Source organism: Canis lupus, chromosome 35 (assembly GCF_048164855.1).
Source record: "Canis lupus baileyi chromosome 35, mCanLup2.hap1, whole genome shotgun sequence".
NCBI lineage: Eukaryota > Metazoa > Chordata > Mammalia > Carnivora > Canidae > Canis > Canis lupus.
The window spans coordinates 17,916,970-17,944,428 of record NC_132872.1 but is presented as its reverse complement, the minus strand read 5'-3'; the positions used below and the strand labels follow the sequence as shown (position 1 = coordinate 17,944,428).

Below are 27,459 nucleotides of genomic sequence, written 5' to 3'. Positions count from 1 at the left end.
GTGACAGCAACAGCAGCCCCTACAGACAGCATGGGTCATGAACACTGACTTACACAAGAACAATAAGAAAAATATGCCACCAGGTGGGGGTTTTAACATCTGTAATGATAGGTGAAAGCTTCTTTGAAAGTGAGAATTTTTAATTACTTTATTAAATATTATATTCAATTTAAAGGCTTTAACTATCCATAATCACCATGATACAATATGTATGCATATATATGTAAAAAAATACCCACTGAACATGCTTTAGGAGGTATAATTGTGTTTTGAAATCTATGTGACATGAAATACACTTTGATATAAAAAAACAACTAATCAAAAGCATGAAAATCAGTATGTTTTAATAAGAGCCTACTGAAGATTCTGGAATGATTGTTGCATGCATGTCCCTAGTCATGTTGGACTTCTCCTTGAGTTTTGATTGGAGTAATGTGTGTTCCACAACACCAATTCTGATGTCCATCTGAACGGTTTCTTGCTTCAGCTTTGTTAAGCTCTGTTTAATCTTTACCAAGGGAGCTGCAGAATGAAAATAAGATGCAATAAAAATGTTCATTTGGAGTATCAGTGTATTACAGAATTGCATGACATTTTCCTCACTTTGTCTTAAGCCAAAAATAGGGTTAAAAACACAGCCAACAACACACTGACATTCACACAATTTTGCTGTGGTATTTTAAACACCTGAGATTTTTAGGATGGGAAATGATGCAGAGTTTGATGTACTGAGGTTGAATTTCTTTCCTTTTCTCAGGGAAGAGCTGCTAGCTAAAGGGATATTTAAGGATGTCTTTAATAACTTTTGTGGGCTAGAATATTTGTCTGAAGGAAGGGGACATGATGGGAAAAAAAGGAAGAAAAAATTACCTGCAAGATATAGATAATGGGCTCATTTAAACATACTGCAAAACCTCTATATGTTCCCTTTTGAAGGAGCATTCAGTATGTATCATCAGAACTCTGGAAAATCTTTCTAGAACACAGAAGGGCCTTAGGCAATCACCCAAGGCCATGTCAAAGTAAGTAGCTCACAACGGACCATGAATACTAGAGGGTTATTAATTCTTCTCTATTTGACCCCTCTGCCCAGTCAGGTCCACTGCAGGGAGAGGAAAAAAACAAAGGTCGTCCCATCGCTGCCTTCGTGCCATTGGGGCACACACTTAGTGCTCTTCTGCACATAAAATGGAATAATGAAGCTCATTTGATGAAAACAGAAAATATCATTTTTTAAAAATTTGAATAACAAAGTATATATTTAAGTATTTCCTACTCTATCTCTGAATCAATGCAGTCCAAATCAAAAAATCCTAAATAAGGGTAAAAAAAAAAAAAAAAAAAGTAGGACTCGTCTCAGCTGATTGATAAGGAAAATAGTACATGGATTATCAGACATCATTTTGCACCACTTTCCTACCTCTCCTCAAATTCATTTTAAAAAGCAGATTCCTTGTTTATAATAGCACTTTGTTAAATAGATTTCTTAAGAAATACTCTCACTAGTTTTCCCCTTAGGATGGGTGTGTACTCACCACCATCAGTCATGCTGCTGCCTTTTTCTTCCATTTCTTGCTTTACCTTTTCTAGTTCTTCTGTCACCTTTAATTGAAAAAAAATTTTTTTTCATGAGCTCTAGATTTTAATAAGCTTTCAAAATTATTGAATGGTATATTAAAAAAATATAGATCTAATACATCCATAAAGGGACATAAACATATTAGGAGTGTTCTGGACATAATTTGAATAATAAAAGAGACAGAGAGACAAAGCTTTTTATCTTCTGAGAGTGCTCCTAACATTAAACTTCACCAAATGATGTTTTCAGGTTGTCACATGACAATAAAAACTGATCTAAGTTGTTGTTTTAGGCATCAGACATGCAAACCTTGTAGTTATCTCCTAGCATCTACCATGCCAATCCTTTTTTTTTTTTTTTCTTTTTAGAGAGAAAAAGAGAGCAGGGAGGTGGGGTGGGATAGAGAGGGGCAGAGGGAGAGTGAGAGAATCTCCACGCCTGACTTGGAGCTCTGTCTCACAACCTTAAGATCATGACCTGAGCTGAAATCAAGTCAGACACTCAATGGACTGAGCCATCCAGGCATCCCAACCTTGCCAGTCTTTAATAATGAGTTATTAATTAAAACAGTATATACATTCTGAGAAGATTTTGGATTTCTAAGGCTTAGTAGGTATCTTTCTTAATATTATAGTTTTATAAGAGAAGATGCCATCTTTTCCTGTATAGGATGCTAAAAATAACGTTTATACCATATGGCTGTATATAAAAATATTCCAACTGCTCTATCCAAACCGTGAACTCCAAGAGGCATATTGTGCTGTCATATTGGCTCTTAGCTGTATTCTACGTCATATTCAAAATTATACTACTATAGCCTCTATTAGTAAAATTCCAACCTAGAATATTAGCTTTAAAAGTTTTTTTAAAAAATTATATGACCTAGAACTAAGCCATAATTATTGTAACTTACTAGGCTTTATTTTTATCATACTGGTGAGTAAAAACTTCCTTGGGAATAAAGTGCTCATCCAAGTAAAGCAAATTAATTTTTTTTTAGGCACCTGCAATGTTACAACTGGGGATAACTACCTCCTCCAAAAGAACTAAATGGGTCCCTGGACTCCCTTCAAGTGTTAATTTACCTAACGTAAGTGAGCACTTTACTTCTACATAATGTTCTATTTGCCTAGAAGCACCACAGGATTAGAGTCTAAATATTTCTAAAGTTACACTTTTAGTATTCTAAAATAACTATTTATGCCTCAAATAATCTCTATAAAAGAAGCTTAATTCTATTATATTGAAAATGTCTGTGACAATTACACTGGATTATAACCAAAGACACTCTTGTACATTAGCTATTGACCTTGTAAGAATTTTTTTTCTCCCGGCCCTTCAGTAAAAAATTGGAATATATATTAGATTGTACCCCCTTGTGTGATGATGAAAATCAATGCAACAATATATGCAAATATTTCAGAAGTTCTCAGAAGGATAGCCACTTCCAGTTTGTAGACAGAAATACTTAGGATCACATACATCAGCAGCAATCACTAAAAACAGATCTTATATCTTACAGACTAACATTAAAATTAATTATAAGACATTTAAGCCAGTGCTTTACCTACTCTTCTATGTATTAATCATGACTACTCTGCTTTTAAAAAGATTAAGGAAGGTTATAAATGTGCTAATATTATCAACAGGTTCTATGTTGAATTTAATAAAACAACTTCAGGCATTTTATGGGAATAAGAAGTATATAAATACATAATTGATTCATTGATAAGAAAACTAGGGATTTTCTCCTAAAGAAAAGGACTCAGAGCCACGGGAAGCAGTTGCTGAAATAAAGAGCGCCCGGTTGGAGCAGTATTAAACCACAATGACTCTGCATGGCTGGGGCCAGGGTGCAGCTGAGGGTGAGGAGAGGGCGAGAGCGTGGTGTGCACCTCAGACAGGAGCTTGGTCCTTTCCGTTACTCCGCCATTACCCTGCTGGTATCGCTCCCGTGCCTAAGGGAGAAAACATTTTGTTTAATGACAAATTCACAACAGAAGCAGATTACTTAAATGTGACCTCTTTGTGTTTGCGATTTCTGCATATCATTTTATGACAGCCCCCCCCATTTGTGAATACATTTGTGAAAGTGACATTTAACTGTAGCTTTTTTATGTCCCTAATAGGCGCGATGTATTTAAACTAAGGCACTATAAAATGATAAACTACCTTAACCTTCATATACTGACTGTGTAACTCACACGGGCATGGTTCACAATAAAAACTGTCCTCAGCTATTCCTACACAGTTTAGGAGAGCAGCTCTTGGTCGATGTAATTTGCATGCTATGCAGAGAAAACCAGTTCAAAAAATCAATCATAACAGAGCATCAGGATGAGCAATTAATAAGGATTAACAAATGGTATGACAGTACGGAATATGTTCTTGGGAACTAATCTAACAATTATTTAGTATCAGTGTTTGACAGTGGTTTTAATCAGACTTTTTACAGCATTTTGAAAGTAAAAACATCCATGAGTATATATGTATATGAGGGAATAATTTGTTAAATAAATAACATAATAAAACAGTGAAGATTGTTTTCTGTTTGGTCTTTGAGAACTTCTGAAAGTACAGAAGTATCTTAAGTTGATTTCCATTTTTTCCCTTCTTCTAACCTTATTTACTGAAAGAAAAATAAAAAACTCTTCAACTAGCATTTCTAAGTGTTCTTACTAGCCTTCCTCAACATCAGGAAAGAGGGGGCATAACTCCCAAGGAAAGCCTTTAGATCCCTACTGGGGTACAAAGAACCACTGCTTCCAAAGGCTGAAGGTTTTATTTTTTTGGTTGAAATTCTAAAACCTTGAAAGGATTAAAAAATTTGCTCATTAAATTAATTAAACTGCTTGTCTCTGAACGTGTCTTGCTTTCATATTCTTTATTATGTGGCTGTAAGCCATTAAGGCAATGATGTCTTTTCCCTCTGACACATGTAAATGCATACTATTCTTTTTCCTCCTACTCACAGGGTAAATTAACGGCAGACTAAGAAACAAAACCAGGTGTCCTGACACTCTGTTCCTGTTCTAAGCAATGTTCCCCAACAATACATGTCTTCATTTATTTAAATCAAAAGAAGAAATGCATTTAAAGACTTCTAGGAGATAATTTCTATTGCATGTAACATGGAGATGACAAGTTCTACTGCCTCACGTGGCTTCCTAAAGTGGGCAGAGTATCCATGTGTTGCTGTTTGGGAGAAGCATTTCATGATTCTCAAATGAAAAGTGCTGTGTCAAGTTTGGGAATTAAGGTCATTAACTGAAATAAATCCCTGAATATCATTCCTAAGTTACCTCACTCAGTTGGGCTTGGGCTGCACGATATTCTTGAACCAAATGCTCAAGCTGGTTGTTGATGTACTTTTCTCGGCTGCCGATCTTTTCCAGAGTTCTACTAATTTCATTATGAAGTTTATCCAAAAATCCCTAGAAATTCCATAGGATTTTAGTAGATAAAAGAACTCACAAATACATTTTTCAAAAATAGTACAAAATGGGCTAAATTTCCTTCAATCCATCCCACAAATTCCCAACCACTTGTGAAAAAGAAGATAGCTTGAAATTTTCAATAGCAAAAGAAGTCTGTAATGAGAAATATTTTAGTCACACTTGGCAGAATGTTAAAATAAAAAAGCACCTGGAAGTGTTAGTCAATTCATTAGTCCTTATGCATATCTAAATTGTACGTGAGTGGAATTTACTTTTATATAAAGTTTGCAATCAAAGTAGGTAACAGAATAACACGACTTTCTTGTAGCACAGTTCAAAGATGACTAGAATGTTCCAGTTGGAGGTAAGTCATTAAATTTCTAGCTCTAGCCTGGGACCCATAACTTCTCTTTCCACCTTTGCTTCCTTGTGGCATCCTCCAAAAAGTCCTTATTTCTGGCAGAGCAGCAAGCCTGGGGAAGTTGTAGGTTCTAAGCATGCTGGCCTGATGCTCTATTATCCCTTGGGATTCAGAAGGAAAGAATGATGCAATGTTTCTCTAATATATATATATATTTGCATATAGTATAACTGTATGTATATAGTATATATATTATACAGTATACATGTTTTATATAGATAATTGTATAATTTGTACACATATTGTATAATTGTAAAATATATACATATTAGAGATATGTGTCTCTCTCTATATCAGATATATATTATACTGCTTTGATATAAAATTATCTTTCTTTAGTTAGTTAAGTGTTAGAGCTGTTGAAATTTAATATGGTACATTCAATCTGTAAGCTCCTCAAAAGCAAGGACTGTCTCATTTTTTTCTTTCATGTTCTCCTTTAACAGGTGTTCAATAGATGAGTAAATGTACATTGATCCACCTGAAGTAATTCACATACCTTGGTCTCCTTTAGAGCAGATTCTATTCCACTTTTGTGTTGGTGCATTTGGTCAACATGGATTCTCCAATCCTATAGGCATAAAAGCATAGAGGAACAAGTAAAATATACATTTCCTTCTTTCCTCTACTTTTTTGAAGCTGTATCCTTTATTTTAACTACTTTGGTTGCTGTCCTATTTCAGGTAGGAAAGTACTATATATAGCTTGCAATCAGATTATAAAGAAATATATGTAGAGCACTTTAGGATAAAAGGTTCTAAATAAATGTAAATTATTTTATGTGTTCACAGAGCGATGTCTGACAATTTGAATATAAATTATTTCCTGCACTGCTGGTGGTTAATATTTATGACTACCCATCAAAATGAAAAAAAAAATCTAATTACTAGAAAAGAAATACTTGTTTAAATAGTAACAATTGCCAGAAGCAACTCTGGAATCAAGTATCATATATCAAGTATTAGTTTGTCCTCTGAAAATTAAAATGAGGCCCTCTTCTTCAGGAAGAATTCTCTTAAAAAGAAGAAAAAAAGAAATCTATAATGATTATTAAAGTTCAGATATTTTAAGATAAATCGTATTACTAGTAGGCTAACTCAAATCAGTGTGGATATTTGAAACCTATGCCAACATTTTAATTTCTGAAAAAGATATCCTCAAATTTTTTTGGTTTACATTATTAAAGTTAACAATTTTAAGACTGGAGACATATACATGATGACAGAAAATATTATGGTAAGTTGAAGTGATGGAACCAGGATAATCCTCAATTATACCTATCTGTTTGCATACCGTGACGCTCTGCTTTACTATCTATACTATTCTATGAAGAGAAAAATATATTGGGAATTGTCCTATTCTACTGATTTCTTAACTTTGAAACATGAGCTATTGATTACAGGAGGGAAAATCCTTGGGTACTTCACACATACCAATTATCAAATTACAATATATTAAAGAACCTTAAAGAGCTTCTAGCCTCACCTTTATCATTTTACAGATAAGCAAAAAGAGGCCCAGTGACAGAAAGGGGCACACCCAAAGCCACACAGGTAGTGGTGCACCTGGATCAGAAGCTAAATGCATTAATTCCCACAGGATATATTTTGGCAGTTCAGAGTTAATAAAAGGAGCAATTGGCTACTTGACACCAGTGAAGGTGCTAGAGCAGAGAACAAATCAGCACTTTGTCCTTTAGCATTTTTCTGTCTCATGAGCAAAAAATATCTCAGAATGAGAGCTGAGAAGGACCTTAAAGATCATCTACTCATCCATTTAACAGTCATCTGGTGCAACGTTTTCATTTTACAGTTGAGGGGACTGTTCATCACCCGTGACTATGACTAGACAGATTGGCAAAGGAAACCGGCCTCTCCAACTCAGTCGGTCAACACTGGACCGGGGAGGAGAGGCGGCTGGCTGGCTGCTGCAACTGGACCATATATGGTTCAGCCTCAAAATGGAAACCTGTTTAAGCCCAAGCAAGCATCCTTATGGAAGAAAATGAACCTGAGAAGTATCATTATATTAGTAATTTTTCCAAAAAAGTACTCATCCTACCTGGTTCCCAAAATAATTTCATAAGCTTAATAAATAACAAGTGTATTTCTACAGTCTCTGTGTCTGTAGATATACACATGTAGAAGCATATACATATATACATACATTTACTTTATATACATAATTTATAGTAATTGATCTGTTTAATATGGTCTGTGTTCTGCTTTTTCTATTCAGCATTATTTTCTACCCAGCAAATGTAAAAACTCTTTTTTTCAAGTTCTGACAAAATATTTCAACAGAAGCAAACATGCCTGACTCATCTATGTATAACTATGATAACTTACATTGATGTTAAACTCCATGGAGGAGCTGGCATTTCAGTGGAAGCTTGAAGCATGAGTAGCATTTCAACAGGCTGGAAAGGAGTGGGAGAGGAAGGGTATTTTAGGCTGAGGGAGTAACAAGAACAAGGAAAAACAGGAAAATATATAGGGAACAAGTAGCCCAGGCTGGCTAGAATATAAACACAAAGTTCTTGGGTGGGGTGGGCTGGGGTGGGGAGGATGAATCATGAGGAAGCAAAGTTGGAGAGGTAGATTAAGTTAGATTGGGAGTTTAACTGAGGACCATGGATTTTATTACATGGACAAATGGAGAGCTATTAAAGATTTTTGGTTTCAGTTTTAAGATATATTTGTGTTTTGAGAAAGTAACAGAGGAAAGGACTAGAAGGCAAGGAAGGATTAGAAAGGCAAGAGACTGAAGGTGGGTAGGCAACCAGTTAAAAGGCTCTGTAATGGGCCACGTAATACATGAGCAGGGTTCACAGTAGAGCAGTGCCTGTGAGAATGAAAGGGAAGGGATGGATTGAAGGGACATCGCAGAGATAGAACCAGCAGGACCTGAGGACTAAGGGCAAATGTGGGGTGGCTGAAATGGAAGTGGGGTAGTAGAGAGAAGGTGTCTTTAAGGTTTCTAGCCTTAGGAACTAAGATATTAGTAATATCACAGTGTGACAAGAACAGAATAGATTTCAGGGAGTCAGAAATATTGAGGAATTTAGTTTGGGGCTTTTAAATGCAATAAACCACTGGGACATATTTGTGCATTCTTATTGCTTTTTAAAGTGGAAAGCTAGGGTAGCCCTGGTGGTGCAGCGGTTTGGCGCCGCCTGCAGCCCAGGGTGTAATCCTGGAGACCCGGGATCGAGTTCCACGTCGGGCTCCCTGTGTGGAGCCTGCTTCTCCCTCTGCCTGTGTCTCTGCCTCTCTCTCTGTCTCTCATGAATAAATAAATAAAATCTTAAAAAAAAATAAGTAAAGTCGAAAGCTAGAAATGATTTATAATTATCTGCCACATAATTCTGAATATTTATTAAAATCTAGATGGACACATTTCCTGATGTACAGTTATTTTAAAAAAGCCTCAAAACTGTTCTAACCTTTTAACCCAGCAATTTCACCTCTAGAAATTATTCCCAAAGAAATACCTGGGGATACACACGAAGATGAATGTACAAGTTCTTTGTAAAACAGCTCTCTAAATATTTAACTCTTTAAATATTTAACAGTAAAGTTTAAACTAATTTTGTGATATCCATTTCACCACTAAACATAATGCAGTATGATACCATTTTTATAATGCTCAAAATGAAGCAAAGCTCCACAATACATTATTTGGAGACAGACACAAAGATACACTGTTTGGAGATAGACACATACGTGAAAACACTGCAAAAAAAAAAAAAAAAAAAAGGAAAAGGAAAAGGAAGAGGAAGAGGAAGAAGAGGTAGAGGAAAAAGAGGAAGCAGCAGCTAATGACAATATATAGCATACAAACTTGAGGAGAGGGGTTACCCATGGGAGGGAAAAAGCAGCAGAGGAGCAGAGGAGAGTTACACAGGTAACTTCAAGGGCATGTAAGAATCTAGTTCTTAAGTTGAGTCGTGGGCTCATGAGTGTTTGTTTTATTATTGGGCTTCATGATTATATATGTACTGCATATCAAAATGTTAGATTAAAAAAAATTTACTTGGCAAAAATGCACACAAACATCATATAGTAAAGTGGAAAAACATTCCCCAAAGAATATACTATTAAGTGTCCAATTTAGTAAAGATTAGTATTTGTAGGTCTAGGTGTATATTAAGGAATTTGAATGCTGATGTTTAAAATGTCTTCTTTATCCTTCCAAAATTCTCCAAATTTCCTACAAGAGAATTTTTAACTATCACTTTAATCATCAGGGAAAAAAAAGTAAAAAATCCTCTGGATGCCCAAGTAGTTCTTGAAAGGGGTTTAATACAGTTACAGCAGAAAATATAAGTGATCATACTTGTAACATTTTAAAAACATGAAAAAGGCAAGATATGGAACTCTTAAAAAACTGTAACTGAAATGGTTAAAAAGTTTACAGAAGTTTGTGGTAAGAATGAAGAAGCAATGGGTTTTAATGGTATGTAAGGACTTTATCCCCAAAGTAAAACAGTCTGTCCAACAATGCTAGCAATCCTTACATTGGTAGAGACTCCGTTAGGTTACAACCTTTCCTTTTTGAGGCTCACAAAGGTTTGGAATGCTAACTAGATCTCTCCTCTCTTCTTTTTCACTTCTCCCCTTCTCTGTAAGAGGGTTATGCGATTTGCAGGCTGGTTGGGGAGGAGTATATACTTTCCTGGTCCATGGATGCTGGCCTTGGCCATGGGATTCTCTTTGGCCAGTGGAATAGTGGTGGGCATGGCCTATGCCAGGACTGTGCAGATGCTGTAAGAGGCATCCCTCAGCCCCTTTGCCCTTTCTTTCAGCCATGACAATAGACATGCCCAGCACAGGGGTGATCCTTTCAGCCTTGGTCTGGGAATAAGAAATATGGGACACTGCAGTAGAGCCATCGCTGCTGCACCATCAGCAGACATGTATCTTGAGTGAGAGTAAATGTGTTGTTATTATTATTATAAGCCACTGTGATTTGGGCTTGTTTTTGATACAGAAAAACGGACTATCCATACATATTATATAGGAGAAAAACCAAGAATCAGGTAGGTTAAATGACCTTTCCAGAGTTTCATGTCTGAAAAATGGAAAGCACTCCAAACCAGTACATTTTCCACATACTATACACTACTTTTCTTTATGATAAAATGAACTACTGAAGAGTATCTAAGGTAAACCCATTTTTTTTTCTTTTATATGAAGTGAGACCATATGGGCCTCTGGAGTTTACTGGTCACCTGTTCCAAAGTGCTCTGCGTTCATTAAGCTCATTTTTCCTCTCTATTGAAGTTGAGTTTTTCACTAATCCAGCACATTTCCTCTCTCTGAGGAAATGAAAAGACTAATAATGGTGCAGTATATTACTTCTTTAGATTTTCAATTTTTAAAAATCCTTTCATACAAAATCTTTTATAATTCTGTCACTTTTGAGGTAGACAGCAAAGGTACTGTTGTAACCATAACCTATTCCCCACTCCAAATTCTTTAGTGCCAAATAAGATCTCTCCTTTTATAAAAAACCAGAGAATTGCAATGACATGTCTACAGATGGTGAGTCACAGCATACCACAAAATCAAAATGTAGGAGATCGAGCTGCAGCCGTTAAGGTGACCAGCAAGAATACATGGATCTCTGGGTTTGACTTCAACAGCACAACCCTTGAAATGATTTCCTTTGCATATGCACAGACATTTGGTTATTTTGTCTGGATCTCCAACTCAATGCTTCAAGCTCCTCTCTGAAACTGCTGTAGAGAGAGAGATGGAAACATGAGCTAGGGATGGCAAATGGAAATTTTATCTGTGTATATGTTTCACTAATTTACGACTTGTAAAATGTCAAACTCTCAGTTTTCCCCCCAAGTTTGAGCTTCCCCCCATAGAGAGGCAGGGTGCCAAAGGACTCTTAGAACAAAGCTAAGGAAGGCACCTTGGTGTATCCTGGGATATTTTTTCATGGGCTCAGGAAAAGTCCATGCCAGAGCACAACTGAGCCTCATGGTCCATGGATGTAGTAGCACCTTTGCTCTAGCCTGATGGAGCAGGAGCAGGGCCCCAAGGCTCAGATGTATTTTGAATTGCTCTCCATCACAAAAATGTTACTTCTGCCATCTAACCTCCCTTTTCCCTCTATTCTTACAGGTTCTTCCTCAATTGTGTTATGAGTAATTACCAATAGAATTTTAATTTAATGTTCTGTTTTTGCAGTTGTATTTTAGATGATGATATTTATGAGGTAGTTTTTACGGGCTTCCTGCATTTAAGGGGTCTCACCATATTTTTCTCATTAGGCCTCTGTTTCACCCCTGAATTGCCCTGTGGATTTTTGAGATCACTCTGGGGAGGAAATCCTGTACCTCCATTTCACAGATTGGGCAACAAATTGAGGTGGTATGATTTTTACCATGTCAATTACAAAATGAATAGGAAACCAAATGTCCTTTCTCTCACTCACAGATTTTTCCATTACACTGAGCTGCTTCTTTCATTTCCTTGCTTTGTCACCCAATTTCAATAAGGAGCACAAGAAACTGACAACTTTCAATTCAGGCTTGCACATAATAAATGTTTCTTAGCTCGATTGTTTTGCTAAAGCTTAGATGCTACAGGAGGTTTGCTGCTTCTAATCTGCTGTGGATGAACAATCTGTTTAACCAACCTTGTTAGAATAATCTCTGAAACAACTATATGTTGGTTTCAAAGAAAGATTTATCAGACTCTCCTATAAATAAAACGCATGAGCTTCAGTACATAGTTTTTTGTGATTTCTATTTTGGCTACTTAGAATACTTTTCTATTTTCTTCCTTGAGTATAGAGTAGATCCCCAATAGTCACATCCATTCCGAGATCCTTTTACATCTAATAATAGCTTCAATGTTAACATTCAAGGAATGTCTAGTATGTGTCAGGCACTATGTTAAGCACTATCCATACATCATCACATACAATTCTTTTAAAAACACTCATAAGATGAGGAAATTGAGACATAGCTACTTTAAAGTAGACCGCTCAATCTTACAGGCAAGTCAACAGTACAGAGCAAACTTGCAGAGACCATATCATTACTTCTCATTTGCCTGATGAAATGTAGTAAAATATAACTAAAAATTTTAAGGGGGTAATGGTTAAAGGAGACTTCAGTTTTACCTGTACTATTTGAATATTTCCAAACTGGTATTTATATATCAATCGTATCATAAAAAAATGAATTTAAAACAGTTTTAGCATAAACGTATGCAATTAAAAACTTTCTCACAAAGAAATATCCAGACCCAGATGGCTTCATTGGTGAATTTTCTCAAACATTTAAGGAATAACAACAACTTTATACAAATACCAGAGAACAACAACAAAAAAAGCAATTGCCAACTTATTTTATGAGGCCTGCATAGCATTACATTAAAACCTGACAAAGACACCTAAAAAAACAGGAAAAATTACAGATCAGTATCTTTTATAAACATTGATATAAAAATTCTCAACAAAATACCAGCAAGTCGAATCCAGTAATATGCAAAAAGGATAATATATCATGATTAAGTTGCATTTATTCCAAAATGCAAGGTTAGTCTAATACCCCAAAATCAATCAATATAATCCATTGTAGTAAGAGAAAAAAAAAAGGAAATAAATCATATGATCCTCTTAATAGATGAAGAAAAACATCATTTGAAAAAATGTAACATCCATTCATAATAACTCTTAGCAAACTAGGAACAAAAGGGAGACTCCTTACTCTAGTAAAGGGTGTTCATAAAAGTCATAAAGTTGGGGAAGCACTGGGAGCCTTTCCCCTAAGATCAGAAACAAGACAGGGATGGCCCTCTCACCACTGCTATTCAACATAGTACTGGAAGTCCTAGCCTCAGCAATCAGACAACAAAAAGACATGAAAGGCATTCAAATTGGCAAAGAAGAGGTCAAACTCTCTCTCTTCACCGATGACATGATACTCTACATAGAAAACCCAAAAGCCTCCACCCCAAGATTGCTAGAACTCATACAGCAATTTGGTAGCGTGGCAGGATACAAAATCAATGCCCAGAAATCAGTGGCATTTCTATACACTAACAATGAGACTGAAGAAAGAGAAATTAAGGAGTCACTCCCATTTACAATTGCACCCAAAAGCATAAGATACCTAGGAATAAACCTAACCAAAGAGATAAAGGATCTATACCCTAAAAACTACAGAACACTTCTGAAAGAAATTGAGGAAGACACAAAGAGATGGAAAAATATTCCATGCTCATGGATTGGCAGAATTAATATTGTGAAAATGTCAATGTTACCCAGGGCAATTTACACGTTTAATGCAATCCCTATCAAAATACCATGGACTTTCTTCAGAGAGTTAGAACAAATTATTTTAAGATTTGTGTGGAATCAGAAAAGACCCCGAATAGCCAGGGGAATTTTAAAAAAGAAAACCATAGCTGGGGGCATCACAATGCCAGATTTCAGGTTGTACTACAAAGCTGTGGTCATCAAGACAGTGTGGTACTGGCACAAAAACAGACACATAGATCAATGGAACACAATAGAGAACCCAGAAGTGGACCCTGAACTTTATGGTCAACTAATATTCGATAAAGGAGGAAAGACTATCCATTGGAAGAAAGACAGTCTCTTCAATAAATGGTGCTGGGAAAATTGGACATCCACATGCAGAAGAATGAAACTAGATCACTCTCTTTCACCATACACAAAGATAAACTCAAAATGGATGAAAGATCTAAATGTAAGACAAGATTCCATCAAAATCCTAGAGGAGAACACAGGCAACACCCTTTTTGAACTTGGCCACAGTAACTTCTTGCAAGACACATCCACGAAGGCAAAAGAAACAAAAGCAAAAATGAACTATTGGGACTTCATCAAGATAAGAAGCTTTTGCACAGCAAAGGATACAGTCAACAAAACTAAAAGACAACCTACAGAATGGGAGAAGATATTTGCAAATGACGTATCAGATAAAGGGCTAGTTTCCAAGATCTATAAAGAACTTCTTAAACTCAACACCAAAGAAACAAACAATCCAATCATGAAATGGGCAAAAGACATGAAGAGAAATCTCACAGAGGAAGACATAGACATGGCCAACATGCACATGAGAAAATGCTCCGCATCACTTGCCATCAGGGAAATACAAATCAAAACCACAATGAGATACCACCTCACACCAGTGAGAATGGGGAAAATTAACAAGGCAGGAAACAACAAATGTTGGAGAGGATGCAGAGAAAAGGGAACCCTCTTACACTGTTGGTGGGAATGGGAACTGGTGCAGCCACTCTGGAAAACTGTGTGGAGGTTCCTCAAAGAGTTAAAAATAGACCGGCCCTACGACCCAGCAATTGCACTGCTGGGGATTTACCCCAAAGATTCAGATGCAATGAAACACCGGGACACCTGCACCCCGATGTTTATAGCAGCAATGTCCACAATAGCCAACTGTGGAAGGAGCCTCGGTGTCCATCGAAAGATGAATGGATAAAGAAGATGTGGTCTATGTATACAATGGAATATTCCTCAGCCATTAGAAACGACAAATACCCACCATTTGCTTCAACGTGGATGGAACTGGAGGGTATTATGCTGAGTGAAGTAAGTCAATCGGAGAAGGACAAACAGTGTATGTTCTCATTCATTTGGGGAATATAAATAATAGTGAAAGGGAATTTAAGGGAAGGGAGAAGAAATGTGTGGGAAATATCAGAAAGGGAGACAGAACATAAAGACTCCTAACTCTGGGAAAGGAACTAGGGGTGGTGGAAGGGGAGGAGGGCGGGGGGTGGGGGTGAGTGGGTGACGGGCACTGAGGGGGACACTTGACGGGATAAGCACTGGGTGTTATTCTGTATGTTGGCAAATTGAACACCAATTAAAAATTATTTTTTTTAAAAAAAAGCCATAAAGTTAACATCATACTTAATGGCAAAACTGAAATATTGAAAGCTTTCTCCCTGCTAATACCACCTATATCCACCATAGACTAGAGTTCTTAACTGCTATACAAGGAAAGATAAAAGAAATAAAAGGGTAAGGCTTGTAAAGAAAAAAATAAAACTGATGTTATTTGCAGATGATATATACACTGAGGATGCAAAATAACCCTTAGGCCTATCGTTAAAATGAATAAGTGAATTTAGCCTGTTTGCTACAGATGTGTCTGTATATACACACACAGAACAGTATTTTTTAAAGATTTTGTTTGTTTGTTTGTTTGTTTGTTTGTTTATTTGTTGGGGAGGTGCGGAGGGAGAAAGAAAGAATCTCCAGTAGACTCCACACTGAGCACAGAACCCAACACAGAGTTTGATTCCATGACCCTAAGATCATGACCTGAGCTGAAATCAAGAGTTGGCCACTCAGCTGACTAAGCCATTCAGGTGCCCCCATAATTATTTTTATATACCAGCAATAAACAGAAAATAAAAATCTAAAAAGATACCATTTTCAGTAGTATGAAAGAATAGGCTAGTGCAATAAAATATATATATATATTTTATATATTAAATACATATATGAAACATACATATATGAAAACCAAATAAATCTTGGGTTCTACCTCACACCAGACATCAGGATAATGCTAGATGAATCACAGAACTCAATGCAAAAAGTAAAGCAATAAAGCTTCAAAAAGAAAACATAGGAGAATAACTTCATAGCATTGGGGTAAGCAAAGATTCTTAAATAAAACATAAATATTAGCCATACTCCTTTCTCCTAAAAAAGATCACTTTGAGTATATTAAAATAGGCCACTGTTTATCATAACATACCAGTAAGAGTGAAAAGAAAAGTTAAAGAGTATATATTTGCAATACATATATCTGACAAAGGACTCATATCCAGAGTATAAAAATAATTTCTATAAATCTAAAGAAAAAGCAGATAACCCAATAGCAAAAGACAAGATAGCCAAAGGTCACATAAACATATGGAAAGGGGCCCAACCTCAGCAGTCATCAGGGAAATGCCAATTAAAATGGCAATAAGACCACAGCATATCTATTATGATGACAAAATGTGAAAAAGACTCGATATTTAATGTTGATAAAGACGTGGAGCAACTGGTGCTTTCACACACCTGCTGGGAGGAGTATACATCTGTACAAGCATCTTCAAATATTATTTGGCAGGATCTGCTAAAGCTGAACATACACATACAGTATGACCTAGCAATTCCACGCCTAGTAGAAATGCCAGTAGAAATGTGTACAGATGTTTACAAAAAGACATGTGCCAGAATTTTCAAAGTAGTATTATTTATAATACTATCAACAATTCACATAAGCCCAGACGTGGGCTAGCCTGGAAGGGCATGAGCTGGGCTAGGAAGTTCTCTGCCATCAAGGGAGCAGACAGCCACAGGTTATCTGTGGACCACACTCTCTGTGGCTAGGCACCAAGTCCTTACTTGTAAAGGGGATCTGGACATTTCATCTCTGTTTCAGCCACAGGGAGAGAGATTCAGTTATTAAAACTGTAACTGTAGCTGCAGCAGTAGAGAGGGAGGGCCATGTGTGAGCGGCAGTCCAAAAGTGATCAGTCTCAAGATTTCAATGTGGAATACTGCTGTTCCTGACATGTTTAATACCCCATCCATGGTCAATGATAAAATTCTTTGGAAATCTGATGGCAGGGAATCAGGTTAAGTGAAAAAAGCAGAGAAGACAGCTTGATAGAAGTGGTTGCATATGTCTTAAGTTCACTGTAGCAAATGTTGCTGGGACAGGTCGATAATCCATCATGTTTGCAGTGCAAGGAAAAGAGCAGCAGATTTCCCTCCTCCACCCAGAACACTCCCTTCTCTAATAACAGAATATTATCTATATTCTCTTTATGCCACTTTGCACAAGCAGTTTTGCAATCTCTTCTTCTTGTTCTAATTGTTAGATTAATTTTCAGCTTCGTCATGGCTCATGTTTGTGCACCTATTTGTGTATGTGTGTGAGAGAGAAAGAGAGACATTGTCCATAATATTTTTTTACATGAGACTGAATTTCTTTCTTAATGAAAAATGCCTGTCAGGTTGTAAGATGATTACAGAATGTGGCTTTTCTGAAATTTTTAATGTGACATTTTTCTTTCATCACCAGCAGCTTAAAGTCTTCTGTGATAAACATTTGTGGTGTGAAAACATGATTTTTCTTTGTAAGTGTTCAAAGAACTAAACATATGACTTAAGAGAAGTTGAGTACGTATGTGTGGTATATGTTGTACGTATATATTTGTTGCAGGGAATACAGAAATCCACTAGTGCTGGAAATACGAGTTTCCTCAGGAAAGTTCCTGCTTTCTAGATATCCTCTTGATGTAGAGAAGAATAAGACAGTGTGCATAGAGGGTAAGCTAAAGCTAACAATCACTAGTATTCTCACACCTGCCTGTAGTTGAACTGAAACTAGAGACCTATAATCTCTAAATAAAATACCTTGTTAGTTAAATAATTACATTTCTAATGTGTGCTCAGAGATTATCTTTACTGACTACCATCTGTTACTAAAGTGTTTTCGTATGTTGACTCTGACTTATTATTCATGCTTACTCCATCCACACCCCTTCTATATGGCCATAGAAATCTCCCAAGTGAGGGTTTCTAGACTTTAGGAGTTACAAGCTCAGAGAAGAGATCTGGCAAGGCAGACAGGGAGTGAGTGGGGCCTTTCTGCCAATGCAGGAGCACTCAAGTCAAATCAGAACATAATTACTTCACAGGGTGCTGAGTAACCACAATGCATAGCCAGAAGAGACAACCTTGACAATCCCTCAAGAATATACTAACCAGGGATCCCTGGGTGGCGCAGTGGTTTGGCGCCTGCCTTTGGCCCAGGGCGCGATCTTGGAGACCTGGGATCGAATCCCACATCGGGCTCCCGGTGCATGGGGCCTGCTTCTCCCTCTGCCTATGTCTCTCCCCCCCCCTCTCTCTCTCTGTGACTATCATAAATAAATAAAAAAAATAACTATTAAAAAAAAAAAAGAATCTACTAACCAAAACCTTGATCTCATATGATACTAAAAAAATAAGTAGAGCCATCTGCATATTTGAAGAACCAAGAAACAAATCATTATCTTCGCATAAGGAAACAGAGTAAAATATAATGGGATAAAGGCTATGGAAGTAAATTTTGACCACATAATAAGAAATTTAATAATAAAACAGTGATAGTGAGAACTACTCTAATATCATTGATTGGAACAATGAATCAAACCTATTAAAAAGTACATTTCATAGGGAGGCCCATATGACAAATGGTTTCTGTTTCAATTCATATTTTTACATTAAGTAATTTAAAGGAAACATTAAATCATACTTTGCAATAATGAAATATTTAGGCAGTCTAGAAATTTTAATTATAATCAATATATATTAATTCACTGCTCTCAATCACAAAGGTCTATTTGAGGTATCTCTGCTGTGAGGCCTTAGTAATGTCCCTCTGCAGTGTTTATATAACATGCAGTCTTTATTGGTTATTTCCTTAAAATCTGCTACCACTGCTGATGCTCTTTAGTTAGAGCTGATGGTAATCTCTAAAGCAAAAACACTTGTTCTCCTATTTCGACTTGTGATAAATGAAACCTTTCCTTGATCCAGTTGAAACATTTATCATAGTCAGGGTAAATAGGAAGGAAGGCATCATCAACTATCTTTAAACAAAATATCCTGAATGTTCAACAAGACTGTGACAGAAGCAGCTAAAAATCGTTTTCAGTTGCTTAAGGATGGCTGGATTTTTCTCCACCCCTTTGCAGTAGCTTTACATATATAATTTTAAGCACAGTATTCTTTTCCACAATCCAGATATTTGCACATGACCCATATGCTAAAAGAAAAAAAAAAATAGTTGACCAGCTTAAGAAAAAGAAAGAAACAGTGAATAAAACTTTAAGTCCACAAAATAACACCATGCTTTAAAAATAACACAATCCAAAGCAATACTGTTTTTTGTTGTCTCCTTTAAAGAAAGCTTGCTTGTAAACGTCCATCAGTGAATATTTCCCCTCATTCTTTGAGACAACGTGGCAGTTGAGTAATCATGCAGGCTGCTCTAAAAATGTATGTGTGTCTAGTTAATTTAGGCAGTTTATTTTGATAGCATTCACCTCTTTTTGATTATAGCAGGTGTTTCAAGGATAAATTTGCTGAAAATTGTATTTTGTTTAAACAACAGCAGCATGTACATTTATGGCCTTACTATATTAAAAAGCATTTATTGTCTGGCAGCAATAGATACAATTACAAACATTTGTGACAGTAATTGGAGCTATTACTCCTGCATGGAGCCTCATGGAGACCAACTTATTGCCACCTGTATTTACATTTGTTACTGGTAATTGTAAAAAAGCTGATTTTTTTTTATTTGGTGCCTTATTTTTTTTTAATTATGTGAGTATTTCTCAGCAAAAGGTCTGTCTACCAGAAAAATCTTTAAGAATTATAAATGTAGTATCTCCATTATTCAAAGAGGCAGAATCACATTTTAATGACTACTATATACATAAACTGTATTCTTGTATCCTAGCCCACAGAATATATTATACCTTTTTGCTCATGGATGCAAGAATCCTATCAATATAGCCTGTCTAACAACCAGAACACAAGTCTTAAGAAACGCTCCTTATTTCCAAACTATAACAATTCATAAATCCTTGCAGGTCAGAAACATTTAGAAAGCTCAATTTTATTAACATTCTTCTTATACCGCATCAAAACACAGCAATGGCAGAAGGTCAAAGCAAGTTACTCTCTGCATTGCTTTGGAATGAGAAAAATACCCTCTTCTCTTGCTTCCAGATACAGATGTGTCTATAATAGTAAAAAGAGAAAGCCTACTATTGTACATTTTCTGCAGGATTTGGCTTCCAATTTGAAGAGACTTAAATCTAATATAGTAATTCTGTGGTTCCTCTAGGTTCATTTAAATGGAATTCCACCTGCTGATTAATAAAGGCCTCTCTCCTCCCTCTTAGGTTTTAGCTCTTACAGTGACTAGAAAGCCCAAGGGCTCAAGACTATTGCAATGATTCTGTCCTTAGCACAATGACTCTTCCAGAAAGGTTTCTTGCTGTGAATTACCCAAGGCAACACCTGTATGGTTTATTTACGTTAATACAAAATCCAGTTGTTTGGAGTTGAAATTTAAAGTTTAAAGTCCTTTTTACAACTGCACCCTAAGAAAGCCAGACACTGATAAACAGGTAAGGATGTAAAAAAGCAGTTCAGTGAATCAAAGGCTTGAAATAATTAGAAACACATGCTGTAATACTTCCAAAGCCTTTAAAAAAATATATAATCTCTTTATCTAAATTCTTGTAATGAACCTGAAGATTTACATAATGAGTAGGAGACATTTTGGAGGAATGAAGGGGGGTACTTAGCCAACTATCTTTTAAAACAACAAAGCAGGAAATATTTAATTATAATTTGGAAAAAAATCAATTTAAGTCATTAATCAAAATTTTAATTACAATATCCACAGGGCATTAAAGCATGATAGAACATTTGTTCATTGCATTAAACACCTCATATTAAATCATTATAATATACAATTGTTTAGGAATAAATACTGTATAATTGAAGAAAAGGGCCTATGTAAGGTTTAGTTGAAAACTGATTTCACACTTTCTGCTCTTCCTTATTTCTGGGAACAGGAATAAATATTATTAATGTTTACTTGGTTTCCATTTTGGTAAAAACCCTTGTCTTGAAAAAAAAGTCATTCTACTGATAAAGACTGGTAAGACTGATCATTTTAAGAAGCCACTTTCCTTTGGTTAGATGGATGAAGCTGAGAGACTGAATATATGAATGGACAGCAGACAATGCCCAGGCCATTATATAAAATAGAATTCTGACCCACAATCTGAAGCAACTAGTCCAGGAAGTCAAACCATAACTTCTGAGAGAAATTGGCTGAAAATGGTAAGGATTTAGTAACTGCTGGTTTCCTCAGTTTTTCTCCTCACCAACCTGCTTCCAATGTAGGACCAACCAGACAAAGCCACATATCCTCCCCTAACCAGTCACATAGAAAGCCCTGCTTCTAGTTAGCCTGCCTCCAAATCTCCAGTCTTATCTGAACATTTCTGAAGGCTTCCCCTTTTTCTCACAATAAATCTTTCATATACTCCTGCCTGCCCTATGTCTGCCAAATGCAGGTGATGGTGACTAACTCCTTTGTTACAGCAAGCTGTGAATACATAGTCTTTGTTCTCATGTAGATGGTCTCTTTTTTTCCACAAAGTCAAATATGGCTTGTTTTTTATTTAAAAAAAAGAAAAAGAAAACTAAAAAAGAATAATTTTCTTCAAGAAACATTAGTTAGTGATTCAAAATTAATAAAAAATACAGAAAGTGAAATCTATATGAATAGGCAACCACATCTTTTATTTCCCCAGAAATTATGGAACATGTAGAATTCTTTGGCAGCTCAGTCTCAACTACCATTATTATTCTAGGCAGCAACTGTCAACTGATTCACTTTAAAGTTTTTAAAAAATTACTATTATGGAATTAAAAATATTTCAGTCATGATGGAAAATATTATTTTTCAATGAATTTCACAAAGTACCTCCACCTTCAACAACCACTTGTTTCTCTAAAATGACTCACTGGTGGGCTTCCCTTCTTGCTATTGGTCTATATTCTCAGATCTTCTGGTCCTTATGCTTGCCCATATTCTAACCATCCACTGTTACATGACTCTGGCTGGCTGGCCATTCCCCCAGCAAGATCTTAGACCTCCTGGTTTCACCCCAACCTGCTAAGCTTGGCCAAGCCATCTCTGCCCCCTGCCACTCAGCTAAAGTTATGGCTTATCAGTGCTAAGGATGTGTGGAACTGCTCATGATGTACTATCATGTTTTTTTTTAAAAAAAGAGGTGTAATCTCAACTGTATGCACATAAAACTACGCAGAAATGGTGATCAATATATATTAAGTGATTCTCCTGACAGCATTCTAAGTGTTTAAGATATGTGAATTCATTTAATCCCTTTAATAACTCTTTGAGATCAGTTTTATAAGGCACTCCATTGTGCAGATGAGGAAACTGAGACAGAGTGGTTGGAACTTGCCCACAGGGTCCAACGGCTAGTAAGTATTAGAGCCAGGATTTGGACTCAAGTAACCTGGATTTAGAATTCATGCAATATTGTCACTAATCAAATAGGTAAGGGCTTGGGTTGTAGGCTCAAATCTTATCTGTCACTAGGCAAAAGCAAATTGCTTCATTTCACTGTGGTTCAGTTTCTTCTCCTGCAGTAAAAGGTACCTGTAGCTAATAGGGCAGTGGAAAGGATTAAATGAATTAATATAAGTGAAGTGTTAAGAACTGTACTTGGGGGATCCCTGGGTGGCGCAGCGGTTTGGCGCCTGCCTTTGGCCCAGGGTGCGATCCTGGAGACCCGGGATCGAATCCCACGTCGGGCTCCCGGTGCATGGAGCCTGCTTCTCCCTCTGTCTGTGTCCCTGCGCCACCCAGGGATCCCCAAAAGTGTATTTTAAAAAGACTCAGATTACGATAATTCTTGACCAGTTGTAGATTTAAGTCTAGTCTGATTATAATCACAGATGTTTGCTCTTAGTTCTAAATTTCACCAGACAACTTTTGTAACACTTGTGGGCACCACTGATGGTCTAACAAAAAAAAAAAAACAATAAAAAAAGAGATAAAAACACACAAGAAGACAGGGAAAGAGCTATAAAGAGAAAAAATGAGGAGGTAAAGAACAAAAGTATAAGATACATAGTCACAGTGTACAAATAATACGCACAGATAATTTGATTAGATGGCACTGACGTCTACTCTAGTTTAGCTGTCCTCAGACTGCCCTTCTAAGGAATTGACTCCAGAGCCTTACTCACTTGGTCATAACTGAAAAATTAACTAGAAAGCAGTAACCCAGGATTTGGCTGAATTTATTCACTCTTGGCAGAACTTCTGACTATGTGTTTAGACACATTATTCCAAGTTAGGGCAGATCTGAGTTGGTCACTGGGTATATAACACTCTAGAATTAATCATCAGGAGCATTCTCTATAACCAGCTCTAAAAAGGGAACTACTAATATGGTCCATTCAAGCTATGACAAAAGTCCTTCATCTTCAGTTGTGGAACATATTATTTTTGGCAACATATGTATTTTCCCAATTGTAATTTGCTTAAGCTAATATTAAAATTTGTTTGCATTCTTTGAAAACTGTCAACAGTAACAAATGGTGCCAGAAAAAAAGGATAAGCTAGCCTACTAATAAAAACCTAATTACAACATTATGGAGGATATAAAATAAAATATTAGTATATGAGAGGATCTCATCAAAGCATATATACTATAATATACAAAAACAACAGAAAAGGAGAGTTACTTTTTTCTTTTTCTTTTGGTAATTACCTGGCAAGAAGCATACAAGGAATATACTTTTGTGGGAAAAGAAAGCAAAACAAACATTTGATCCAGTGCTAAATAAAGATGGGACTTATTTACAACTAACACAAGTTTCTCTTCAGATCGTATAAATCTTTCTCCTTTTACAACTAACACAAGGTCATTTTCAAGAACTTTATAATGGATTTAAATAATTGAGGCCCTGTATTACTTATTTCCCACATCTCTATGCTACTTAAAAATTAATCTAACAGTGATCAGTAAAGCACATTGATCTGAAAAAAAACTCATTTTCCCTCAGACACAAAGCTAAATTCTCTAAATGTCCTAAATAGCCTGTGTTGAGTGAAAGATAATTGTTTTGGCCAAAAGAAAGTAGAGGGCTTGTTTTTCGTAGAGTCAGGAGTTAAGGAAGAATGGGATCTATCATGATGCAGGAGTCAACTTCTTCAGATGGAGGAGGATAGTGAGCCCTTGAGAAACCTCATCCATGACCAGATTATTTTTATTTCTGAGGCATGAAAAACATTTTTTTTATTCATTAGCCCCTTATTTTCTCAAGTCAGTGTATAATTTTGTTTTTCTTAAGTAAAGCTGAGTAAAGAATTGACCCCAAACCTGTATTTCCCATTTGATACCTCTGAAATACTTAGAGTTTGTGAAATACTAGATATAAAGACCACATGACATAGAGAAGAATTCTGAAAAAGCACTCAAATATTATTTAGGTCAGTATATTTTACCACAAAAATCTAAATTCAAAATGATATTCATATAAAGAAAAAAACCTCAAAATTTTATCTGGTATTTCAGAATGTTGCTTATAAAATTTAGCTATATAATTAATTTGGCACAGTATATCCTCATAAGATCAAGGCTGGTCATATATGGCATGAGACTAAGAGGCCAACTTTCACCTCGTTAATTCTTCCCCAGATAAGGAAATCATCGACCCTGTAAGAACCCAGGATTCTGATTACTATAATACAGGTTTGTAGTAGAATTTGACTTGTACTCAGTTTTGTAAAACTGTATGTTAGAAGTTACATTTGTATTCTTTCTTTACTCAGTTACTCCCATTATGTAGAAATCAATGGCCATACTTTAAAAAACACTCCTGTGTGAACCTATTAGGTTCTAAATGAGATGCTGAATTTCCAGTTTACTTAGCTTGAAAGTAAACTAAACTTGCTTCCTTGTGGGATTAAGATGTACCTGAGAATTCCTAACTACATGGTTATTTTAACATGTCATTCTAACTAGAATCACAATAATACTGATTTTTAATTTTACCAGATTTCTTATAAAATTAAAGAATTAGAAATTGCATTTTTACCAAAAAATCATATATTTGCAAATTATGACTTCCAGCAGGAATTGAATCAATGAAGAAATCCGTATTAATATATATCTACATATAAGATATATGCAAACAAAGAATTCACTCCTACCTAATGTAGTCAAATAATGGAGATCCATTATGTTTAGGTAAATAAATAGGCTGCAGGATCTGCCCACTTACCTTTAAGCTTATTCCACAGCTGCTCAGTCTAGTAAGATCTTTGCTGCCTTTACCCTATTGTAGGACTGCCCTAGGAGTCTAGGCTACTTCGTACCCTCTCTAGGACACAGTTTTACAAGCTCAAGTTCAGACATCCTGAGAATGAATTTGTTTCCAAGGCACTCTGAAAACAGCAATCTTTGGGGATAGATAAGGACCATATTTTTCCTAGAACCTTGATCCATAACACTGGTGCTTTTCTCCAGCCTCAAGGATAAAAACCCTTTAGTTTCTTTACTAGACGTCTCTCAAGTCCCTTCTGTAGACATTATTATAGTATCAATGAGAATAGTATTGACCAGTTTGTTCTAAAGTTCTTGTAAATTCTAAGTAAAAAGGAAGCAGGAACTTGATTAAATGGGTCAGTTCATCTGGCCCAATCTGCAAATCTTAATGCAAATGCTTTGATTACTTGCTTACTATTTGACTTTTAATCATATGTACCAAATAGATTATGTAAGGCAACTTCCAGAATATCTTCCATTCTACCATCCAGCAGGATTCCAAAACCATTTTCTAACTATATTCTGTTGGTATACAGTCATGAAATTCCAATTTTGTTCATTATTCATCTAAACAAGATACAATTTCTAAGAAAATACATCAAAATGTATTGAGAAAATGCTCCTCAAGCCCAGGGAAACATGACAAGTGTTCCAAAACACTTTAAAGATCTATTCCTTTCTTTTTCCTTCTTTACATTGTGGATTCACTCAACAACAATTTACTAAATCTTAGTTAAGACAAAACAATGGAAACTGAATCCCACCACCTTAAATCATTCATATAATCAGGAGTACCCCTGACCCTGAAATTGCCTTATGAAGCTCGATTTGAACAAAATGTGTTGTATCCTCTCTACCTTATTGTCAGTCCTAATCGTGACTTTCAGTTGTGGTAGTACACGTTCCACTTCGAGACTCCATTCTGCAGCATCTGTTGTGGATTCCAAAATATCTTCTTGTTTGGCAGACTCGTTCATATCCTAAGAAAGGAAAGATATCACAAGATTGAGAGTTTATAAAAAGAAACAGTAAAATTTTGAGGCATTTTAGCAGGACTGCACAATTTATATCAAGCATGGTAGTGTTAAAATTACAGTGGCAGAAGTTCTTATCTGTCCTTCTATCCACATTGAAGGAAAACAATGCACAAACCTGCTAGGATAGCAAAATTAGCATTTTTAAAAAGAAGCAAATATATGATTTCAACCATTCTGACAAAAAAAAAAAAAAACACACAATGCTTTTGAGATATCAGAGTGAACTCAATGGGAATACTATCAAGTGAACAAGTCATTTCGTTATGTTAATTGGTAACAGTAAAGGAGTACAAACATTCACACATTTGGTAAGAAAACATTGTCTCAGTTTGAGTTTTCTATACTGAAACACAGACCTCCAATCTGAAAGACAAAAAAGACAAGATCCCAGAAGCCAAGAAGTCACTACTTACAAATTTTTTATCCATAATTAAAGTGATATTTGTTAGGTCAAACTATAACATAGCTTTAAAATGTGGTTTAACACAGACCTATTTGAACTCAGATAGGGTGGAGGCCACATTTCTGCATTTGATTTCCACTGTTGAGAAATAAAATCAATTCAAGCCTGTTTTTGAATTACAAAAGGAAAATTTTTTCTCTCTTCTTTTTCATTTTCCCAGCCTTTCAGCATTAAGTATATCTAGATCTGAAAATGTGAAGAATATACAAATTAATGATTTAACAATATAGCCTAACACATTAATTTTAGTAGCAATTTTTTCTTTAAGCTTCCTTGATAAAAGAAAATGTACAGAAAACATGTAAAAATTTATTAATATAGAAAAAAAGAGACCTGAGAAACATAAACAGCCAGATACAACGTAGACGGAGTCTAGTTTGAACAATCCATAAAAAGATGTTTTTGAGACAATCAGGGAAATTTGAATGTGGAAGAGTATTAGATGATATAAGGAATTATTACTAATTTTGTAGGTATTATAATGGCATGATGGGTTATCATGCCAAGGCCTTCTAGAGACAAATGCTGAAATATTTACAGGTAAATGGACATGATGTC

General features: G+C 35.9%; 1 protein-coding gene across 1 annotated transcript in view; it reads right to left on the bottom strand.

Moving 5' to 3' along the window:
• Positions 1-327: 327 nt before the first annotated feature.
• IFT57 (intraflagellar transport 57) overlaps positions 328-27,459 on the bottom strand; it is a 53,419-nt gene continuing 26,287 nt past the window's right edge. Inside the window, exons 6-11 of the mRNA XM_072812240.1 lie at positions 26,259-26,381; positions 5,937-6,008; positions 4,882-5,013; positions 3,475-3,537; positions 1,536-1,602; positions 328-522 (exon numbers count right to left, since the gene is read on the bottom strand). Coding sequence (XP_072668341.1) covers positions 344-522; positions 1,536-1,602; positions 3,475-3,537; positions 4,882-5,013; positions 5,937-6,008; positions 26,259-26,381 — 636 coding nt within the window. The 3' untranslated portion in view covers positions 328-343. The remainder of the gene's footprint in view (positions 523-1,535; positions 1,603-3,474; positions 3,538-4,881; positions 5,014-5,936; positions 6,009-26,258; positions 26,382-27,459) is intronic.